Genomic DNA, 20,238 nt, shown 5'->3' with positions numbered 1-20,238 from the left:
AAAAGCTGTATTTATTTATGACCAAGCACAAGGAACTAAAATGACAATTAATTCATGCAGCCGGTGTTGCGCAATGGAACTACTAGTCCACACGGCACGTGATGACCACTTGCTTGTTAAAAGCTGAGTATACGCTGCACTTTGTTGAATTCCATACACACGGAATCTTCACCAATATTGACAGCCAATATTGACAAGTCCCTTGTAAGCACAAGTTCCTACCGTGTGTCTCACAGTCACAGCGAGCTGTATTTAAACAAGTCTCTTGTGTTAGTTTGTGACGATGTAGTAGATGCAAAAGCTTTGTAGCTAGGTAGCTAGTGATCGATAGTTCAGATCCATTAACACACACAACTGATGCGTTGTAGCCAGCTGAAGGGAGGATTGCATCCATGGAGTTCCTCTCCGACGAAGCATTGGCCATTTTTGTGCCCATCCTCGTGTACTGGGTGTACTCGGGCATGTACATGGCGCTTGGGCAGTCCATGGACAGGTACAGGCTGCACCCGAGGAAGGAGGAGGACAGCAAGAACCTGGTGTCCAAGCGGGAAGTCGTCAAGGGCGTCCTCTTGCAGCAGCTAGTGCAGGCGGGAGTGGCTGCCGTCGTGTTCACGGTACGTGTGTCTCTCCTTACATTCTACTACCTCCGTTTTTAAATATTTATCGCCCATTAGTTCAATTTTAAACTAAACGACGTCAAATAAAAAACAGAGAAAATATATAAGGTCTATTTGGTTCGTGGCTAACTGCGCTATACTTTGTCTAAGATTAGTCGTTCGAATTGAAGAACTAACCTTAGTCAGAAAAGCTAGTCAAAGTGTGGCAAGTTAGGTAGCGAACCAAATAGCTTCATAGTACGCACAATTTGTAAGGCCCCCAATGAGCTTGGTAGCTAGCATGCATATCTGAAGTTTTGTGTCTACAACACATGCATGCATGCATGCAAGCAGCTCACGGGAGATAGCAGCAGCTCAGCGGCTTCATACGATAAAGAAGCAGCACAAGGATACTTCTACTACCTGACGGTGGCACGGCAGTTCGGGGTGGCCATGGTCGTTCTAGACGGGTGGCAATACGCGTGGCACAGGTACATGCACCTGAACAGGTTCCTTTACCGGCACATCCACTCGTGGCACCACCGTCTCGTCGTGCCCTACGCGTTCGGCTCGCAGTACAACCACCCCGTGGAGGGCCTGCTGCTCGACACGCTCGGCGGGGCGCTGGCCTTCGTCGTCTCCGGCATGTCGCCGCGCGCGTCCATCTTCTTCTTCTCGCTCTGCACCGCCAAGGGCGTGGACGACCACTGCGGCCTCTGGCTGCCGGCCGGCAACTTGTTCCATCTCTTCTTCTGGAACAACACGGCGTACCACGACGTGCACCACCAGCTGCGCGGCAGCAGGTTCAATTTCTCGCAGCCGTTCTTCGTGACCTGGGACAAGCTCTTCGGCACGCATATGCCGTACGTGCTGGAGGAGAGGCCCGGTGGTGGGCTCCAAGCGCGCCCCTTGTGCTGAGAGCCCGCCATGACGAGCTCCTGCTTCATTCATATGTGAAGATGAAAACAAATACTATCATAATTATGGCTCGAAGCACTTTTAATTGTAATTTTCTTTTATTGTATCTTGTACTTTTTCTTTGTAATAGAATTACAATTTCAACCATGATCTCCACTGTCAGTGCAGAAATTACAATTTCAAACTAGTATATGTCGCACGCCCTGCGCCTGTTGTTAAATTAGCACGTAAGTTAAACGTGTTTCCTGATAAAGAAACATAATATGGGATTGTAAAAGTAAGAGCAAATAAGACTATAGGAAAATATGATAACAAGACCGTGGTTTTTGTTATTATCAAGTTTGTTTGTTGTTGGTAGCCCGACTAGTCTCATGCGGTTCATATCACCGTTCAGTAAGAGAAACATGAGTGTTGGATATATTCTAGCTAAGTTTCATCCCCATAAAAGTCATTTCATCCTATGAAGATTTTTGTATGCTATCTCTTTCTTCATCTATGCTATGCCAAGTCAGCTTATTTAACGCCATCGAAACCTTTATTGAAAATGGCCCGAATAAACCATTTTGCAGAAGTTATAAATATGTTAAGAAGTTAAAAATACATGTCTTAATGGAGGTTTCAAAGAAGTTTCATTCTCGTTGATGTTGTAACACATCAACAAATTTGCTGAGTTCATAAGTTAATTACAAAGGATGAGTTACATCTACATGAAACCTATTATCAGAGTTAACAACACAAAAAGTGATGTGATAGTCTTGGTAACTATGTCATGAAACTCCACATTAATACTGTCCTCGGTATTCAAATCGCCTCATTAGTACCTACCAATAAATGTTAACACCGGGTTTGAGGTAAACCATGGAGACACAATCAACTCACTAATACACTACTCTAGAACTGATCTTCATTGCCGGTCCATCACCAAAGTTTTCTTTGCAACAGGTAGTAATAACCCTTTGTTATTGGTAATTAATTTGAAAACCTCAAAAATGAATGGAGGTCATTAAACACCAGAAGTGAAGATCCATATCACTACCGGCTCAAGCCACGAACCGGTAGTAATGACTACCGATTTAAGCCAGGAAATGGAGTGATATCGGGGCTACCACTGTAGGCTGATGGATTGTGCCAGCAGTGATGTATATCCTATCATATTGTTAGCAATTGGCTTGAGCGAATAATGATGGTTATTCTTTACAAAACCCTATGCTCTTCTTCCTCACCCCTCCCCATCTAGAGCACACTCATCCAAGGCAGTGGCGGACGCAGGACGAAAATTCATGGGGGGCCAAAAACTCACATGACAAATCAAGCAAAAGATCGTAAAAACCAGTGTTGCATTGAATTCAAGTTTTATATCAATATACGACATAAATTCAAAGAAAATAAATAAATAAATAAATAAATAAAAGAAGTAAATATACTGTTAAGTTCTTACAAGCCTAATAAAAATTGGGTGTACCTTGTCGAATATTGATCTCTTCGATGGACAGGTGTGCTGAGAAAGGGAAGTATACATCTATGGGACGGGATCAGGCGGTATCGATAAGAATGGGACTGGGCCATAGTTAAAATGTTTCTGGATCGATTGAATTGAGGAGCAGTGTCATGGGTCGTTGGTTGTCGGGGACCATAATTAGGGGTACCCTCAAGACGCCTAATTCTCAGCTGGTAACCCCCATCAGCATAAAGCTGCAGAAGCCTGATGGGTGCGATTAAGTCAGGGATCAATCCATACGAGTGACTTGATCACGCTTCACCCGAGCCTAGCCTCGGACTCGGGCAGCCGACCTCGAGGGACTTCCGTCTCGCCCGAGGCCCCCCTTTTAACGGCGGACACATCTCCGGCTCGCCCGAGGCCTTGGCTTCGCTAAGAAGCAACCCTGACTAAATCGCCGCACCGACCGACCGAGTTGCAGGGGCATTTAACGCAAAGGTGGCCTGACACCTCTATCCTGACGCATGCCCCCCGGCAGAGCCGAAGTGACCGCCGTCACTCCGCTGCTCCACTGACCGGTCTGACAGAAGGACAGCGCCGCCTGCGCCACTCCGACTGCAGTGCCACTCGACAGAGTGAGTCTGACAGGCAGTCAGGCCTCGCCAGGGGCGCCATAGGGAACTCCGCTCCGCCCGACCCCAGGGCTCGGACTCGGGCTAAGACCCGGAAGACGGCGAACTCCGCTCCGCCCGACCCCAGGGCTCGGACTCGGGCTAAGACCCGGAAGACAGCGAACTCCGCTCCGCCCGACCCCAGGGCTCGGACTCGGGCTAAGACCCGGAAGACGGCGAACTCCGCTCCGCCCGACCCCAGGGCTCGGACTCGGGCTCGGCCCCGGAAGACGACGAACTCCGTCTCGCCCGACCCCAGGGCTCGGACTCCGCCCTGGCCTCTGCCGAACGACTTCCGCCTCGCCCGACCCAGGGGCTCGGACTCGACCTCGGCAACGGAAGACAGATTCGACCCCAGCTTCGGAGGAGCCCCCACGTCGCCCGGCCTCGGGCGTGGGCCCGCCACGTCAACAGGGAGCGCCATCACCACTCTACCCCGAGCCGACTCGGGCCGCAGAGAACAAGATCGGTGTCCCATCTGACCAGCTCCGCCAGATAGGCAATGATGGCGCCTCCCAAGCTCCATGACGGCGGCGGCTCTCAGCTCTCTTACGGAAGCAGGTGGACGTCAGGAAGGACTCGACCGCTCCGACAGCTGTCCTTCCGCCAAGCTCCGTTGCTCCTCCGACAGCCACGACATCACGCCAGCAGGGTGCCAAGATCTCTCCGTCTGCCACATTGGCATGTACTTAGGGCGCTAGCTCTCCCTCCGCTAGACACGTAGCACTCTGCTGCACCCCTCATTGTACACCTGGATCCTCTCCTTGCGACTATAAAAGGAAGGACCAGGGCCTTCTTAGAGAAGGTTGGCCGCGCGGGACCGAGGACGGGACAGGCGCTCTCTTGGGGCCGCTCGCTTCCCTCACCCGCGTGGACGCTTGTAACCCCCCTACTGCAAGCGCACCCGACCTGGGCGCGGGACGAACACGAAGGCCGCGGAACTTCCACCTCTCTCACGCCCGTCTCCGGCCACCTCGCCTCTCCCCCCTTCGCGCTCACCCACGCGCTCGACCCATCTGGGCTGGGGCACACAGCACACTCACTCGTCGGCTTAGGGACCCCCCGGTCTCGAAACGCCGACAGTTGGCGCGCCAGGTAGGGGCCTGCTGCGTGTTGACGAACAGCTTCCCGTCAAGCTCCAGATGGGCAGTCTCCAGCAACCTCTCCGGCCCGGGACGGTGCTCCGTTTCGGGAGTCTTGAGTTCATGTCCTTCGACGGCAGCTACGACATGATACTCCTTCCACCGCCGTGCGACAACGACAATGGCGGCCGACAACCCGCCCGTCGGCGGCGGAATCGACGACATCTCCCCCGCATGGTGGAAGAACAACCTTCGAGCTCGCTCCGTCCTCTCCCCCGCCAACGGAGGAGGAGGCGGGGCAACCAAGGCCAAGCGGGAGGCCGCGCTTCGTCGGCCGTCGAGCGAATCGACGCCCCCGACGCCCAGACGGAAGGCACGCCGGGCGTCGACCTCGCGTTCGAGACGAAGGCAAGCGCCGTCCCCCCGCGACACGCTGATCCCGAGCAAGAAGACGACGCCAGCGCGCTCGCGGAGAGCTTGCAGGACGTCGCCCTTGTGCCTGAGGTGACGGCGCAACCAGTCCCCGATGTGACTACGTCGCTCCGCGTCGACCAAAAGGTACTGACTAACTCCCATCTTACGTCATTTCGACTCGGCCTCAACCCGCCTAGCAACCTTGCTTTGGCGGGCGCTCTCATTGAGGCGAGTGCAACCCCACTGGGGTTTCGTATGCGGTCGCCTTGGGACCGGTTGACGGACGTCTCAACCTACGGGCCCTCTGGGTCCGAGGAAGATGACGATCCCAGCATCTGTTGGGATTTCTCTGGACTTGGCAACCCCAGTGCCATGCGGGACTTCATGACCGCATGTAACTACTGCCTCTCCGACTGTTCCGACGGAAGCCGCAACCTTAACGACGAGTGCTGCGGCCCAAGCCACGAATGTTTCCACATCGAGCTAGGGGATCCCTCCGAAGGCAACCATCTCGGCATGCCGGAGGACGGTGATCTTCCTAGGCCGGTGCCTCACGCCGACATCCCGCGGGAGCTAGCTGTGGTCCCCGTTCCGGCGGGGGGTTACGACCCACAACTCGAGCAAGTCCGCGAGGCGCAGGCCAGGCTCGACGAGGGAACAGGAGCGCTTGAGCCGATCCGTCGGGACGTCGGACGGGTATGGGCGGGCCAACCCCCGGCCGGAGAAATACGTCACCTGCCCCAAGGTCTCTAGCACCGCGTCGCCAACGATGTCAGGGTCAGGCCACCACCCGCATCCAGCGGGGTCGGTCAGAACCTGGCAGCTGCAGCGATGCTCCTCCGCGCGATGCCGGAGCCATCAACTACCGAGGGTCGGCGGATCCAGGGAGAGCTCAAGGATCTCCTGGAAGGCGCTGCGGCCCGACGGGCCGAGAGCACTGCCTCCCGAAGGCAGCAATACCCCTCGGAACCTCATGCCGCGACTTCCCGATTCATGCGGGAAGCCTAGGTCTACACCGGGCGCACGCGCAACACCGCGCCTGCGGCCCCGGGCCACCTCGGCAACGAGCACCATCGACGCGACCGTCGGGCCCACCTCGACGAAAGGGTGCGCCGAGGCTACCACCCTAGACGTGGGGGGCGCTACGACAGCGGGGAGGATCGGAGTCCCTCGCCCGAACCACCCGGTCCGCAGGCCTTCAGTCGGGCCATCCGACGGGCGCCGTTCCCGACCCGGTTCCGATCCCCGACTACTATCACGAAGTACTCGGGGGAAACGAGACCGGAACTGTGGCTCGCGGACTACCGCCTGGCCTGCCAACTGGGTGGAACGGACGACGACAACCTCATCATCCGAAACCTCCCCCTGTTCCTCTCCGACACTGCTCGCGCCTGGTTGGAGCATCTGCCTCCGGGGCAGATCTCCAGCTGGGACGACTTGGTCCGAGCCTTCGCCGGCAATTTCCAGGGCACATACGTGCGCCCCGGGAATTCCTGGGACCTCCGAAGCTGCCGGCAGCAGCCGGGAGAGTCGCTCCGGGACTACATCCGGCGATTCTCGAAGCAGCGCACCGAGCTGCCCAACATCACCGACTCAGATGTCATCGGCGCGTTCCTCGCCGGCACCACCTGCCGCGACCTGGTGAGTAAGTTGGGTCGCAAGACCCCCACCAGGGCGAGCGAGCTGATGGACATCGCCACCAAGTTCGCCTCTGGCCAGGAGGCGGTCGAGGCTATCTTCCGAAAGGACAAGCAGCCCCAGGGCCGCCCATCGGAAGAGGCTCCCGAGGCGTCTACTCCGTGCGGCGCCAAGAAGAAGGGCAAGAAGAAGTCACAATCGAAACGTGACGCCGCCGACGCGGACCTTGTCGCCGCCGCCGAGTACAAGAACCCTCGGAAGCCCCCCGGAGGTGCAAACCTCTTCGACAAGATGCTCAAGGAGCCGTGCCCCTATCATCAGGGGCCCGTCAAGCACACTCTCGAGGAGTGCGTCATGCTTCGGCGCCACTTCCACAGGGCCGGGCCACCCGCGGAGGGTGGCAGGGCCCACGACGACGACAAGAAGGAAGATCACCAAGCAGGAGAATACCCCGAGGTCCGCGACTGCTTCATGATCTACGGTGGGCATGCGGCGAATGCCTCGGCTCGGCATCGCAAACAAGAGCGCCGGGAGGTCTGCTCGGTGAAGGTGGCGGCGCCAGTCTACCTAGACTGGTCCGACAAGCCCATCACCTTCGACCAGGCTGACCACCCCGACCACGTGCCGAGCCCGGGGAAATACCCGCTCGTCGTCGACCCCGTCATCGGCAACGTCAGGCTCACCAAGGTCCTGATGGATGGGGGCAGCTGCCTCAACATCATCTACGCCGAGACCCTCAAGCTCTTGCGCGTCGATCTGTCCTCCGTCCGAGCAGGCGCTGCGCCCTTCCACGGGATCATCCCTGGGAAGCGCGTCCAGCCCCTCGGGCGACTCGACCTCCCCGTCTGCTTCGGAACGCCCTCCAACTTCCGAAGGGAGACCTTGACGTTCGAGGTGGTCGGGTTCCGAGGAACCTACCACGCGGTACTGGGAAGGCCATGCTACGCGAAGTTCATGGCCGTCCCCAACTACACCTACCTGAAGCTGAAAATGTCGGGCCCCAACGGGGTCATCACCGTCGGCCCCACGTACAAACACGCATTCGAATGCGACGTGGAGTGCGTGGAGTACGCCGAGGCCCTCGCCGAGTCCGAGGCCCTCATCGCCGACCTGGAGAACCTCTCCAAAGAGGTGCCAGATGTGAAGTGTCATGCCGGCAACTTCGAGCCAGCGGAGACGGTTAAGGCTGTCCCACTCGACCCCAGTGGCGACGCCTCCAAGCAGATCCGGATCGGTTCCGGGCTCGACCCCAAATAGGAAGCAGTGCTCGTCGACTTTCTCCGCGCAAACACCGACGTCTTTGCGTGGAGTCCCTCGGACATGCCCGGCATACCGAGGGATGTCGCCGAGCACTCGCTGGATATTCGGGCCGGAGCCCGACCCGTCAGGCAGCCTCTGCGCCGATTCGACGAGGAGAAGCGCAGAGTGATTGGCGAAGAGATCCACAAGCTGATGGCAGCGCGGTTCATCAAAGAGGTATTCCATCCCGAATGGCTTGCCAACCCTGTGCTTGTGAGGAAGAAAGGGGGGAAATGGCGGATGTGTGTAGACTACACTGGTCTCAACAAAGCATGTCCGAAGGTTCCCTACCCTCTGCCTCGCATCGATCAAATCGTGGATTCCACTGCTGGGTGCGAAACCCTGTCCTTCCTCGATGCCTACTTAGGGTATCACCAAATCCGGATGAAAGAGTCCGACCAGCTCGCGACTTCTTTCATCACGCCGTTCGGCATGTACTGCTATGTCACCATGCCGTTCGGTTTGAGGAATGCGGGCGCGACGTACCAGCGGTGCATGAACCATGTGTTCGGCGAACACATCGGTCGCATAGTCGAGGCCTACGTCGATGACATCGTAGTCAAGACAAGGAAGGCTTCCGACCTCCTCTCCGACCTTGGAGTGACATTCCGATGTCTCAAGGCTCTTAAGGAAGCCCTCGGGAACCTGAAGGCGCTCCTCTGCCTCTGTACCGCCTCTTAAGGAAGGCCGAGTGTTTCGCTTGGACCCCTGAGGCCGAGGAAGCCCTCGGGAACCTGAAGGCGCTCCTTACGAAGGCGCCTGTCTTGGTGCCCCCAGCTGATGGAGAAGCCCTCTTGGTCTACGTCGCCGCAACCACTCAGGTGGTTAGCGCCGCGATTGTGGTCGAGAGGCAAGAGGAAGGGCATGCATTGCCCGTTCAGAGGCCAGTCTACTTCGTCAACGAAGTACTGTCCGAGACCAAGATCCGCTACCCACAAGTTCAGAAGCTGCTGTATGCTGTGATCCTAACAAGGCGGAAGTTACGACACTACTTCGAGTCTCATCCGGTAACTGTGGTGTCATCCTTCCCCCTGGGTGAGATCATCCAGTGCCGAGAGGCCTCGGGCAGGATCGCAAAGTGGGCGGTGGAAATCATGGGCGAAACAACCTCGTTCGCCCCTCGGAAGGCCATCAAGTCCCAGGTGTTGGCGGACTTCGTGGCCGAATGGGTCGACACCCAGCTGCCGACAGCTCCGATCCAACCGGAGCTCTGGACCATGTTTTTCGACGGGTCGCTGATGAAGACGGGAGCCGGCGCGGGCCTGCTCTTCATCTCGCCCCTTGGGAAGCACCTACGCTACGTGCTCCGCCTCCATTTCCCGGCGTCCAACAATGTGGCCGAGTACGAGGCTCTGATCAACGGGTTGCGGATCGCCATCGAGCTAGGGGTCAGACGCCTCGACGCCCGCGGTGACTCGCAGCTCGTCATCGACCAAGTCATGAAGAACTCCCACTGCCGCGACCCGAAGATGGAGGCCTACTGCGATGAGGTTCGGCGCCTGGAAGACAAGTTCTTCGGGCTCGAGCTCAACCACATCGCTCGGCGCTACAACGAGACTACACACGAGCTGGCTAAAATAGCCTCGGGGCGAACGACGGTCCCCCCGGACGTCTTCTCCCGGGATCTGCATCAACCCTCCGTCAAGATCAACGACGCTCCCGAGCCTGAGGCACCCTCGGCACAGCCCGAGGCACCCTCGGCACGACCCGAGGCGCCCTCGGCACAACCCGAGGCACCCTCGGCACAGCCCGAGGTACCCTCAGCCCCCGAAGGCGAGGCGCTGCACGTCGAGGAAGGGCAGAGCGGGGCCACGCCTGATCAAGATTGGCAGGCCCCGTACCTGCAATATCTCCGCCGAGGAGAGCTACCCCTCGACCAAGCCGAGGCTCGGCGGGTAGCGCGACGCGCCAAGTCGTTCGTCTTACTGGGCGATGAGGAGGAGCTCTACCACCGCAGCCCCTCAGGCGTCCTCCAGCGATGCATCTCCATCGCCGAAGGTCTGGAACTCCTGCAAGAAATACACTCGGGGGCTTGCGGCCATCATGTAGCACCCCGAGCCCTTGTCGGGAATGCTTTCCGGCAAGGCTTCTACTGGCCAACGGCGGTGGCTGACGCCACTAGAATTGTCCGCACCTGCGAAGGGTGCCAATTCTATGCGAAGCAGACCCACCTGCCCGCTCAGGCTCTGCAGACGATACCCATCACCTAGGGGTGAAAACGGTCGGAAACGATCGGTAAACATTAAAACCATTTTCGTTTTCATATTTTTCCTCGGAAACGAGGTCGAAAACGGTAACTCCGGAAACGAAAACGACATCGGTAATTCGGAAACATCGGAAACGAAAGTTCGGTACGAAAATTACACCGGTTACGATCGGAATCTAAAATTCGATCGGTAAAAACTTTAGCATGTACCCTCAATTGACTTCAAAAAATCACGCAAGTCATACAATCATATAAAATTAGTAGTAATATATAAGGTAGGAGGTCACAATAAATATATAAGGTAAGAAGTATAAAATAATAAAATCATTATTATGCATTTAAATAAAGTAGAATCAAGATATGTATAATGATATGACACTGACATTCTATTTGTACCCCTACTACTTGGCATAGTCAATATAGTTAGTGTCCTCTTAGTCCTTCTTAAGTTCTCGTGCAAATTATGAATATATGTATCAAAAGTAATAATAGATAAGAAAACATAAATAAGATTTATAAAAATTTAAAATGATTCTAAACTATGGCTCTGTTTGTTTCCTTCTAGGATTATATAATCCACCTTATATATTATGTAAACACCTAATGACCTACTTATAAATTATTATAATCTAGGTATTTAGATTACATAATTCAACTAATAATATGTGTTGTTTGTTTAACTTTCAGCTTATTTAAGCTGGATTATATAATCTAGAGGATAAACAAACAGGACCATAAGCACCTATTCACCTACTTAGTCCATGTTTGTCCCTCTCCTAAATTATATAAGTTGGATTATGGGGTAAGTGTAAGAGAGTAAAATATCACTTTATGATAAAAAATAAGCTGAAATAAGCACTTCCACCATAATCCAACTTATATAATTTAGGAGAAAACAAACACACCCTATATATCATTAGATAGATCTTGATTTTAGAAAAATAATAAAATTAGTTTCACATTTTTCTAAGCTAAGATGAATTTATTATGAATTTATAAAGGTCAGTTCAGATTTAATATTTTTTCTAAAAAATACCGAATTTATTACCGACGGTAAAATACCGGATAAAAACGGTAATTTCCGGAAACGGTCGGAAAAGGACAAAAACCGTTTCCGTTTCCGATTCCGAATTTTTTCTACCGATTCCGTTTCCGGATTTTCGGTAACCGTTTTCGTTTCCGTTTAGACCTAAATTTCGATAAAACTTCGAAAACGATTCCCGGTATCCGAAAATTACCGTTTTCGTTTTCATTCCTACCATCACCTGGCCCTTTGCTGTATGGGGTCTGGACCTCGTCGGTCCCTTGCAGAAGGCGCCCGGGGGCTACACGCACCTGCTGGTCGCCATCGACAAATTCTCCAAGTGGATCGAGGTCCGACCCCTGAACAGCATCAGGTCCGAGCAGGCGGTGGCGTTTTTCACCAACATCATCCATCGCTTCGGGGTCCCAAACTCCATCATCACCGACAACGGTACCCAGTTCACCGGCAAAAAATTCTTGGATTTCTGCGAAGACCACCACATCCGGGTGGACTGGGCTGCCGTGGCTCATCCCATGACGAATGGGCAAGTAGAGCGTGCCAACGACATGATTCTACAAGGGCTCAAGCCCCGGATCTACAACGGCCTCAACAAGTTCGGCAAGCGATGGATGAAGGAACTCCCCTCGGTGGTCTAGAGCCTGAGGACAACGCCAAGCCGAGCCACGGGTTTCACGCCGTTCTTCCTGGTCTATGGGGCTGAGGCCATCTTGCCCACTGACCTGGAATACGGCTCCCCGAGGGCGAGGGCCTACAACGAACAAAGCAACCAAGCTAGCCGAGAAGACTCGCTGGACCAGCTGGAGGAGGCTCGGGACAAGGCCTTACTACACTCGGCGCGGTACCAGAAGTCCCTGCGACGCTACCACGCCCGAGGGGTCCGGTCCCGAGACCTCCAGGTGGGCGATCTGGTGCTTCGGCTGCGGCAAGACGCCCGAGGGAGGCACAAGCTCACGCCCCCCTGGGAGGGGCCATTCGTCATCGCCCAAGTCCTGAAGCCCGGAACATACAAGCTGGCCAACAATCAAGGCGAGGTCTACGGCAACGCTTGGAACATCAAACAACTACGTCGCTTCTACCCTTAAGATGTTTTCAAGTTGTTCATATACCTCGCACCCACGCAAAAGTTTAGTCATCAAGGAAGGGTCGGCCTCGCCTCGACAAAGCCCGACCCTCCCTCGGGGGCTAAAAGGGGGGAGACCCCCTCTGCGTCGAATTTTTTCCTTCGAAAAAAGATCTCTTTTTAGCAGAATTTCTTCCGTGCTTTTTGACTACTTCGAAAAGCGGATCCGGGAAACGACGGAGTACACGTAAGCAGCCAAGGCTGACCGAGCCGAGGGACTCCTACGCCTCCGGGATACGGATACCTCACTCATCACCTTCTGCGATAAGTAACTCGCGTTCGGATAAAGCGACTCCGTGGACCGGACAAGTCTTCACGTTCGGAAGCTCTTCTGCCAAAGTGGTCCTTCAAGCTTCCTCGACTAAGTCGGAGACAGGGCCTCATGGACGGGTGAAGGTACGCATAAGCGGTAAGGCCGACCGAGCCGAGGGACTCCTACGCCCCCGGGATACGGATACCTCACTCATCACCTTCCGCGAGAAGCAACTCTCGCCCGCACAAACATCCCTGTTACCGACGGAAAGTCCAGAGGCTCGGAATAAGGGGAAAAGAGACGCAGCTTTGCAAGCGCAGCGAGGGTGTGTTTTCTGGCCTCAGCGGCCGCAGAAGGCACACGCTACAAGACGGTCTGATCCTGCAGGCTCGGGTCTTCACGCTGAAGGGGGCCGTAGCACCTTCGGCATCGACGACGTCTTCAGCAAGGTCCGACCCAGCCTCGGACGGCGGCGCGGTCCAGGGACTTCTCCAGGAATCCGGCCCGAGCAGGCGGCTCGGCCGGCTACCCCCGGGGCCTCGGCCAACCATCTTCCAAGGGCGCTAGCCCGACCCGAGGCCTCTGCTGATCGACTCCGGCGTCGGATCCGCTGACGGACAACCCGGCTAGGCTCCGGCCAACCGGGTTCCCATTTTCGAGCCAACTCCGCCTCTGTTCGTACTGATATCGCTACCCCCGGCCTCGGCTCATCGATGAGCGGCCGAGGGGTCTCTTTAACTAAGCTAGAGGAGCCTTAGACAACAAGGCCGATCGAGCCGAGGGATTCCTACGCCTCCGGGATACGGATACCTCACTCGTCACCTTGACACGGGGCGACTCATGCTTGGTGAAGCGGTACAGATAATAAACAGGCGAGACTTAGTGCTCGAAAATGAGGAAAAAACACGGCTCCGTGCCAAAATTACATACATGTTCAGGCCTCGACAGCCACAATGAACATAAAACACTGGCATTCAAGGTGCCATCACAAACGGAACTCCGGTTCCGTCCCCGCGGGCACGAGCGACCTCGGGCCTGTGGGGGACGAACATCGGGAGGCTCGCCAGCGACCTCTGCAACAACAGCCATGGTCCCGGGTGCACGCGGCCACCGGAGGGCTCTTGTTCGCGATCCCGCTCAAGGGACGCGAACAAGCCATCAAAGCCAAAGAGCGGGCCGCTCCTAAGCGCTCCGGCAGATCCTCGCTGCCGTACTCGCCGCGAACACGAGGGAAAGGGCGGAATGTTGCATCCTAGCTGGACATCGACAGTTCGCCTTCCCCGGCATGACTGGAGGACGCCCCCGTCGCAGCGCGGGAGGACGATTGCCACCACCAGAAGCTGGAAGAGGAGGTGGTTCGCCAACCCGCGCAGGAGGTAGAGCCCCAGCTCGCCTCGCTCCCCGCCCCAGCGAGGATGACGAACACGCCCGATGCTGGGGACGGGATCACAGCCTGGTTTGCCTCTCTCCATCCAGGAGCTGGAGGTCACCGTCTTGGGTGACCACCGGCGGAGGGGAGCAACCAGGCTGTGTGATGAAAATCCTTGAAGCCGAACGATGGCTGAAAGGTGCCAACTCCCACGGAGTTGTGTTCCTCCAACGAGGAGGCGGAAAGACAGTGGGTACCCCCCATCCGGGGGCTTGGAAGATGGAAAGACATGACGCGTGAGGGAGGAAGAAGACATGGTTGCCTTACGAATGGGGTCGCCCTCCTTTTAAAGGCAACTCTCCCTACGTGCGCCCCCAAACGCCGCAGGCTGAGTCTTCTCCAACACGCTCCAAGGCCCACCCCTGCGACTCGGGGGCTGGGTCCCGCATGTCATGCAGACCGGCTCCGAGCAGAAGAAGCCAAACCGCCGCGCGTGGTGCGCACAACCGCCCAGCGGTTACAAGCGACCCCCCACTTTTGCCCAGACCAACGGGCGGAAGGGGCGGGCAGCCATGCAGGCGGCATGCAACCGCGCCAGGTGGACGCGCTTCTCCAACTTCTGACACGCCAGCTTGGAGGCCCAGGCCCACGCGTCACGCAACCAGCGCGCCAGTTGCTGCATGCAAGCAGCCGCGCCACCACTTGTGCCACCGTCGCACCTCTTCGGTTGCGGGGCCTATGCCGCGACTCGAGGCGACCCAGCGCACGACCCAGCGGCGCTAGCCTGGCGCGACGGTCAATGCGGCCGAAAGTGGGCCGGCAGTAATGACGGTGGCAGGCGGACGGGAGCAGCAGTCACGTCGTCAGCCAGGCTCACGTCCCATCCAGGGACAGCAAGAGAGCCTCCTCCCACGGCGTGAAGACGGTGCGCCCGTGATCTGTTCCTCGAACGGCTCGTGCACGCGCAACGGCCGCCCCTCCAACCACTCGCCCCGTCGCATTAACTCCGCGGCGGGACAGGCGGCGCTTCTGGCAGGAGAAGCGGACGACGCTTCGCCTTCGCCGTAATAACCACGCCAAAAAAGGTACGCCACGTCGTTCGATTTCGTATCCTTTCCCCTTTTTCCTCTTTCTCTATCTCTTGCAACAGGGACCGGGAAAGGGGGATACCCCGAAAAGGATCCTTCCCTGTGAAGGAACCGGGCTCCAAGCCCCCCTACTGATCAGAGGTTCGAAGGCTGGCCCTCCGAAGGGTTCAACAGTCGCCTCAGATCGCGTGGGCCCGACACCCACTACTGGTCAGGGGTTCGAAGGCCGGCCCCCCGAAGGGCTCCATGGCCGCCTCAGGCTACTCGGGCTCCGCGCCCATTACTGATCAGAGGTTCGAAGGCTGGCCCCCGAAGGGTTCACAGTCGCCTCAGACGCCGAGCGAGGGATGACCAGGGGTACGTTCGATACACAACCAAGGCTCGGGCTGCGCTCCCGAGGTACCCTAGGACATTTCCGAGACCAGCGGGAGCGATCTTGTAACGGAATCCCATCGGAGGGAGGCATCGAGCCCTCGGACCCCGTCGCCAGGGGACCGGGTCCGGCAGATCACCCGCAGGTACTTTTGGGCGTGCCTCTGGGCCCCTAGCCGACCCCCAACGAACGGGGCACGGACGTCCACTCGGATTACCCGCTTGCAGCTCACCGGAGACACCATGTTCGGTGCCCATCGAGGGTAACATGGCGCACTCCCCCCCTCCTCCTTGCGGAAAGGCGACGTAGGGGCGTATGCAAAAAGTCGAGTCTGTCCCTGATCGTCCTCTCGCCCTGTGCGGAGGCTCGGGGGCTGCTCTCGCAAACCCGGCTCCGGCCGAACCGTTGACAGCGTCAACATACCAGCCCGAGAACTTGGGCCCCGACCGTGCACCCGGGCTACGGCCAGTTCGCATGAGGGAACGACCAGACCAGCCGAAGCGTTACGCAAGGCATTAAGACCTCGAAGGAGTGAAACCACTCCTCCGAGGCCTCGGGGGCTACACCCGGTGGGTGCGCTCGCGCGCACCCACCGGAATGAAATGCAACCGAGGAAGGCTGGTCCCCTTGCAAAAAAGTGCGACGAAAGCCTCCAAGCGAGTGCTAACACTCCCTTCGAGGCTCGGGGGCTACTGTCGGGGACCATAATTAGGGGTACCCTCAAGACGCCTAATTCTCAGCTGGTAACCCCCATCAGCATAAAGCTGCAGAAGCCTGATGGGTGCGATTAAGTCAGGGATCAGTCCATACGAGTGACTCGATCACGCTTCACCCGAGCCTAGCCTCGGACTCGGGCAGCCGACCTCGAGGGACTTCCGTCTCGCCCGAGGCCCCCCTTTTAACGGCGGACACATCTCCGGCTCGCCCGAGGCCTTGGCTTCGCTAAGAAGCAACCCTGACTAAATCACCGCACCGACCGACCGAGTTGCAGGGGCATTTAACGCAAAGGTGGCCTGACACCTCTATCCTGACGCATGCCCCCCGGCAGAGCCGAAGTGACCGCCGTCACTCCGCTGCTCCACTGACCGGTCTGACAGAAGGACAGCGCCGCCTGCGCCACTCCGACTGCAGTGCCACTCGACAGAGTGAGTCTGACAGGCAGTCAGGCCTCGCCAGGGGCGCCATAGGGAACTCCGCTCCGCCCGACCCCAGGGCTCGGACTCGGGCTAAGACCCGGAAGACGGCGAACTCCGCTCCGCCCGACCCCAGGGCTCGGACTCGGGCTAAGACCCGGAAGACGGCGAACTCCGCTCCGCCCGACCCCAGGGCTCAGACTCGGGCTAAGACCCGGAAGACGGCGAACTCCGCTCCGCCCGACCCCAAGGCTCGGACTCGGGCTAAGACCCAGAAGACGGCGAACTCCGCTCCGCCCGACCCCAGGGCTCGGACTCGGGCTCGGCCCCGGAAGACGACAAACTCCGCCTTGCCCGACCCCAGGGCTCGGACTCCGCCCTGGCCTCTGCCGAACGACTTCCGCCTCGCCCGACCCAGGGGCTCGGACTCGACCTCGGCAACGGAAGACAGATTCGACCCCAGCTTCGGAGGAGCCCCCACGTCGCCCGGCCTCGGGCGCGGGCCCGCCACGTCAACAGGGAGCGCCATCACCACTCTACCCCGAGCCGACTCGGGCCGCAGAGAACAAGATCGGTGTCCCATCTGACCAGCTCCGCCAGATAGGCAATGATGGCGCCTCCCAAGCTCCATGACGGCGGCGGCTCTCAGCTCTCTTACGGAAGCAGGTGGACGTCAGCAAGGACTCGACCGCTCCGACAGCTGTCCTTCCGCCAAGCTCCGTTGCTCCTCCGACAGCCACGACATCACGCCAGCAGGGTGCCAAGATCTCTCCGGCTGCCACATTGGCATGTACTTAGGGCGCTAGCTCTCCCTCCGCTAGACACGTAGCACTCTGCTGCACCCCTCATTGTACACCTGGATCCTCTCCTTGCGACTATAAAAGGAAGGACCAGGGCCTTCTTAGAGAAGGTTGGCCGCGCGGGACCGAGGATGGGACATGCGCTCTCTTGGGGCCGCTCGCTTCCCTCACCCGCGTGGACGCTTGTAACCCCCCTACTGCAAGCGCACCCGACCTGGGCGCGGGACGAACACGAAGGCCGTGGGACTTCCACCTCTCTCACGCCCGTCTCCGGCCACCTCGCCTCTCCCCCCTTCGCGCTCGCCCACGCGCTCGACCCATCTGGGCTGGGGCACGCAGCACACTCACTCGTCGGCTTAGGGACCCCCCGGTCTCGAAACGCCGACATTGGTCGACACTTTAAAAAGGGAAGTATACATCTATGGGACAGGAATATTATGAATTTGGTATGTTGATTCTAATGGGCCGATGATCTCGGGTTGATTCTATGGGTCAAGGGCCGTGTTCTAAAATTTTAATAACAAACTAACACCAGTCTAATATCATCTCATTATACCATTGAAACTTTAGGCTATCTCTATCATATTCCTTATCTTATCCTCTATTTTAAACCTTACTCTACAAACAGTATCATCTACAGTTTTGTGTCCCCTATTTTACACTACCTGCTGGAGACAGTGTTATACTTATACAAACAGAAAACTTTAACCAACCTAAAACTTTAATTTTTCTCTATTATAACACTAAATAAATATTTGATATATAAGAGAGAGAGAAAATTGAGGGGGGGCCATGGCCTACTTTGCCCCCCCCCTCTCGGTCCGCCCCTGATCCAAGGAGGTGCCTTTCACCCATCTTTCACTCTATTTTTGCGCCTAATTTCCTCCTAAATGCTCATGGAAGCTCTTGGATTTTAATGAGGCATGACCTTTTTTCTTTAAGGTTGGTAACTCCTCTAAATCTGTAGCTTTTCAATCATTTTGATGGTTAGATTGCTTGATTATCTTTTATTGTATCTTGTTCTTTTTCTTTGTAAATAGAATCTTAATTAGTACGTACACGGTTAGTTTCTGTCACACCCGGGTTTTGGGGACCCGGGCGTGCACGCAATCACCAAGTGTGCTAGGACCAAGTCTTACACATATGATGACTCATGGTACAGAAACGAATGTCACATCTTTACTATATAATAGGAGTTATGTATAAAATAATTACATCATATGAAGACAACGATCCAGCAACCCAAAGTTGACTGGGAGACGACGACCTAGACCTCTCACGAACACATCGCAGCATCCTCCATGCGCCTCATCCTGCCGTACCTGTTCTTGACCTATGGGGGTACGAGACAGCAAGGGTGAGCTCACATATGTTCATCACTCAACAAGTTGTGGGGAATAATGTGCATGAACTCGCCAAAGGTGGGAGCTCATATGAAGTGTAAGGCTTACCAAAGAGGATGATTAAAGCTGAGCATTGCTTTTAAAGTTGGTCAAAATTTTATTAGCAATTACTAAGTATAAGTAGATACCAACCAGAGTAATGATAGATCAAAATTGATAACAACACCTGCGATGCAATGCATATGACAAATTGAATTTAATTCCATAAATTAATCATGCGAGAGTCTTGAGCTGCTCATGACCGCGAGCACGGCTAGTATACAGTTTTACACTCTGCAGAGGTTGTACCCTATACCCACAAGTCATGTATCCCATGTCGCCAGGGTTTGCAAGGCCCTTAGACACTTTCGAGGTGAATGGCTAGGGATCCACTACAAGGCCTTTACAAAGTTCCACTAGCTTCCGAAAACTCGCTATAGTTTCTAGGAAGAGCAATGTAGGAATCCCTCGTCTGACCGCCATCGCAGCAAAATCAACCCGAGAACCTCTCTACACGCCTACTCCCCTACTGCTGTTGCCCCTTTCGGGTAAGGTAGTCTTCCACTAGCTTTCCTAATTAGTCAGCCAAGGGCATCCCATTCCACCCTTGTGGTGGCACGCGTTTCTCAAGTTAAGTTCCATGTTCCAATTAAAATAATAATCTTGTCATGAATAATAAGTAAGACAAGAGTATAATTGGAACATGAACATAATGTAATATTAATCCCAAAACCATATAGAGCAATAGAAAAACTAATCAAATAGTTCAGGGGTAAACAAGGTGTCAAGATAACCAAACTATGGTGACCTATTGGGTCCCATCAAAATTAAGCCTATGCATGATAAAATGATTATAAAGAACATTATTGGGTAAATAAAAGTGATCAAGGGCACAACTTGCCTGAGACTTGAGATTCCAGGTACCGGCTTGCTCTTCAAGTGACTCGTGTCCTCACTACTAAACGTAGCAATACAGACAAACATGATATAGGCAAAATTAACATCACACCAAACATAAGAACAAACTGCGTAATAATATTCTACACGTCGCTACGAGATCATGAGAATGAGAATCATTAAGATCGGAGTCATGGTTACGAAGTTATGATTTATGGGAGATCTATGTTATTTAACTATTAAACTATGTTATAAATTGGTTAGTGTAAATCATATCAGAGATTATTCTATAAATAATTAACTCAACTTTAGTTTGAATTATAACTTGACTAGAGCTCATATTTTAATCAAATTATAATTATGGACAAGTTAGCTTCGATTTAGAAGAGCTAATCTAGTAGACACAAGATAAATGAACATCTAACTATAAAAGTTTGCGACATGGTATACTTATTGTTGTTACTGCATAGAGAATATTTCTATAAAGCTAACACGAATCGAATGAATCAAATCGAG

The 20,238-nt window shown here is 55.2% G+C and overlaps 1 protein-coding gene across 1 annotated transcript; it reads left to right on the top strand.

Moving 5' to 3' along the window:
- Positions 1-212: 212 nt before the first annotated feature.
- LOC103652928 (sphinganine C4-monooxygenase 2) lies at positions 213-1,661 on the top strand. The gene is made up of 2 exons (XM_008679917.2): positions 213-614; positions 951-1,661. Exons 1-2 carry the CDS (start codon positions 393-395, stop codon positions 1,512-1,514), a joined length of 786 nt encoding a protein of 261 aa, XP_008678139.1. The 5' UTR covers positions 213-392; the 3' UTR covers positions 1,515-1,661.
- Positions 1,662-20,238: the final 18,577 nt, after the last annotated feature.

This window comes from Zea mays, chromosome 4 (genome assembly GCF_902167145.1).
Source record: "Zea mays cultivar B73 chromosome 4, Zm-B73-REFERENCE-NAM-5.0, whole genome shotgun sequence".
NCBI classification, from domain to species: domain Eukaryota; kingdom Viridiplantae; phylum Streptophyta; class Magnoliopsida; order Poales; family Poaceae; genus Zea; species Zea mays.
This window is presented reverse-complemented; position numbering and strand designations above follow the sequence as displayed.

Excerpts from the sequence above, each read along its gene's own strand:
- LOC103652928 (XM_008679917.2), top strand. The coding sequence starts at position 393 with ATGGAGTTCCTCTCCGACGAAGCATTGGCCATTTTTGTGCCCATCCTC. Across the intron at positions 615-950 it reads TGGCTGCCGTCGTGTTCACG|CTCACGGGAGATAGCAGCAG; the intron begins GTACGTGTGTCT and ends GCATGCAAGCAG.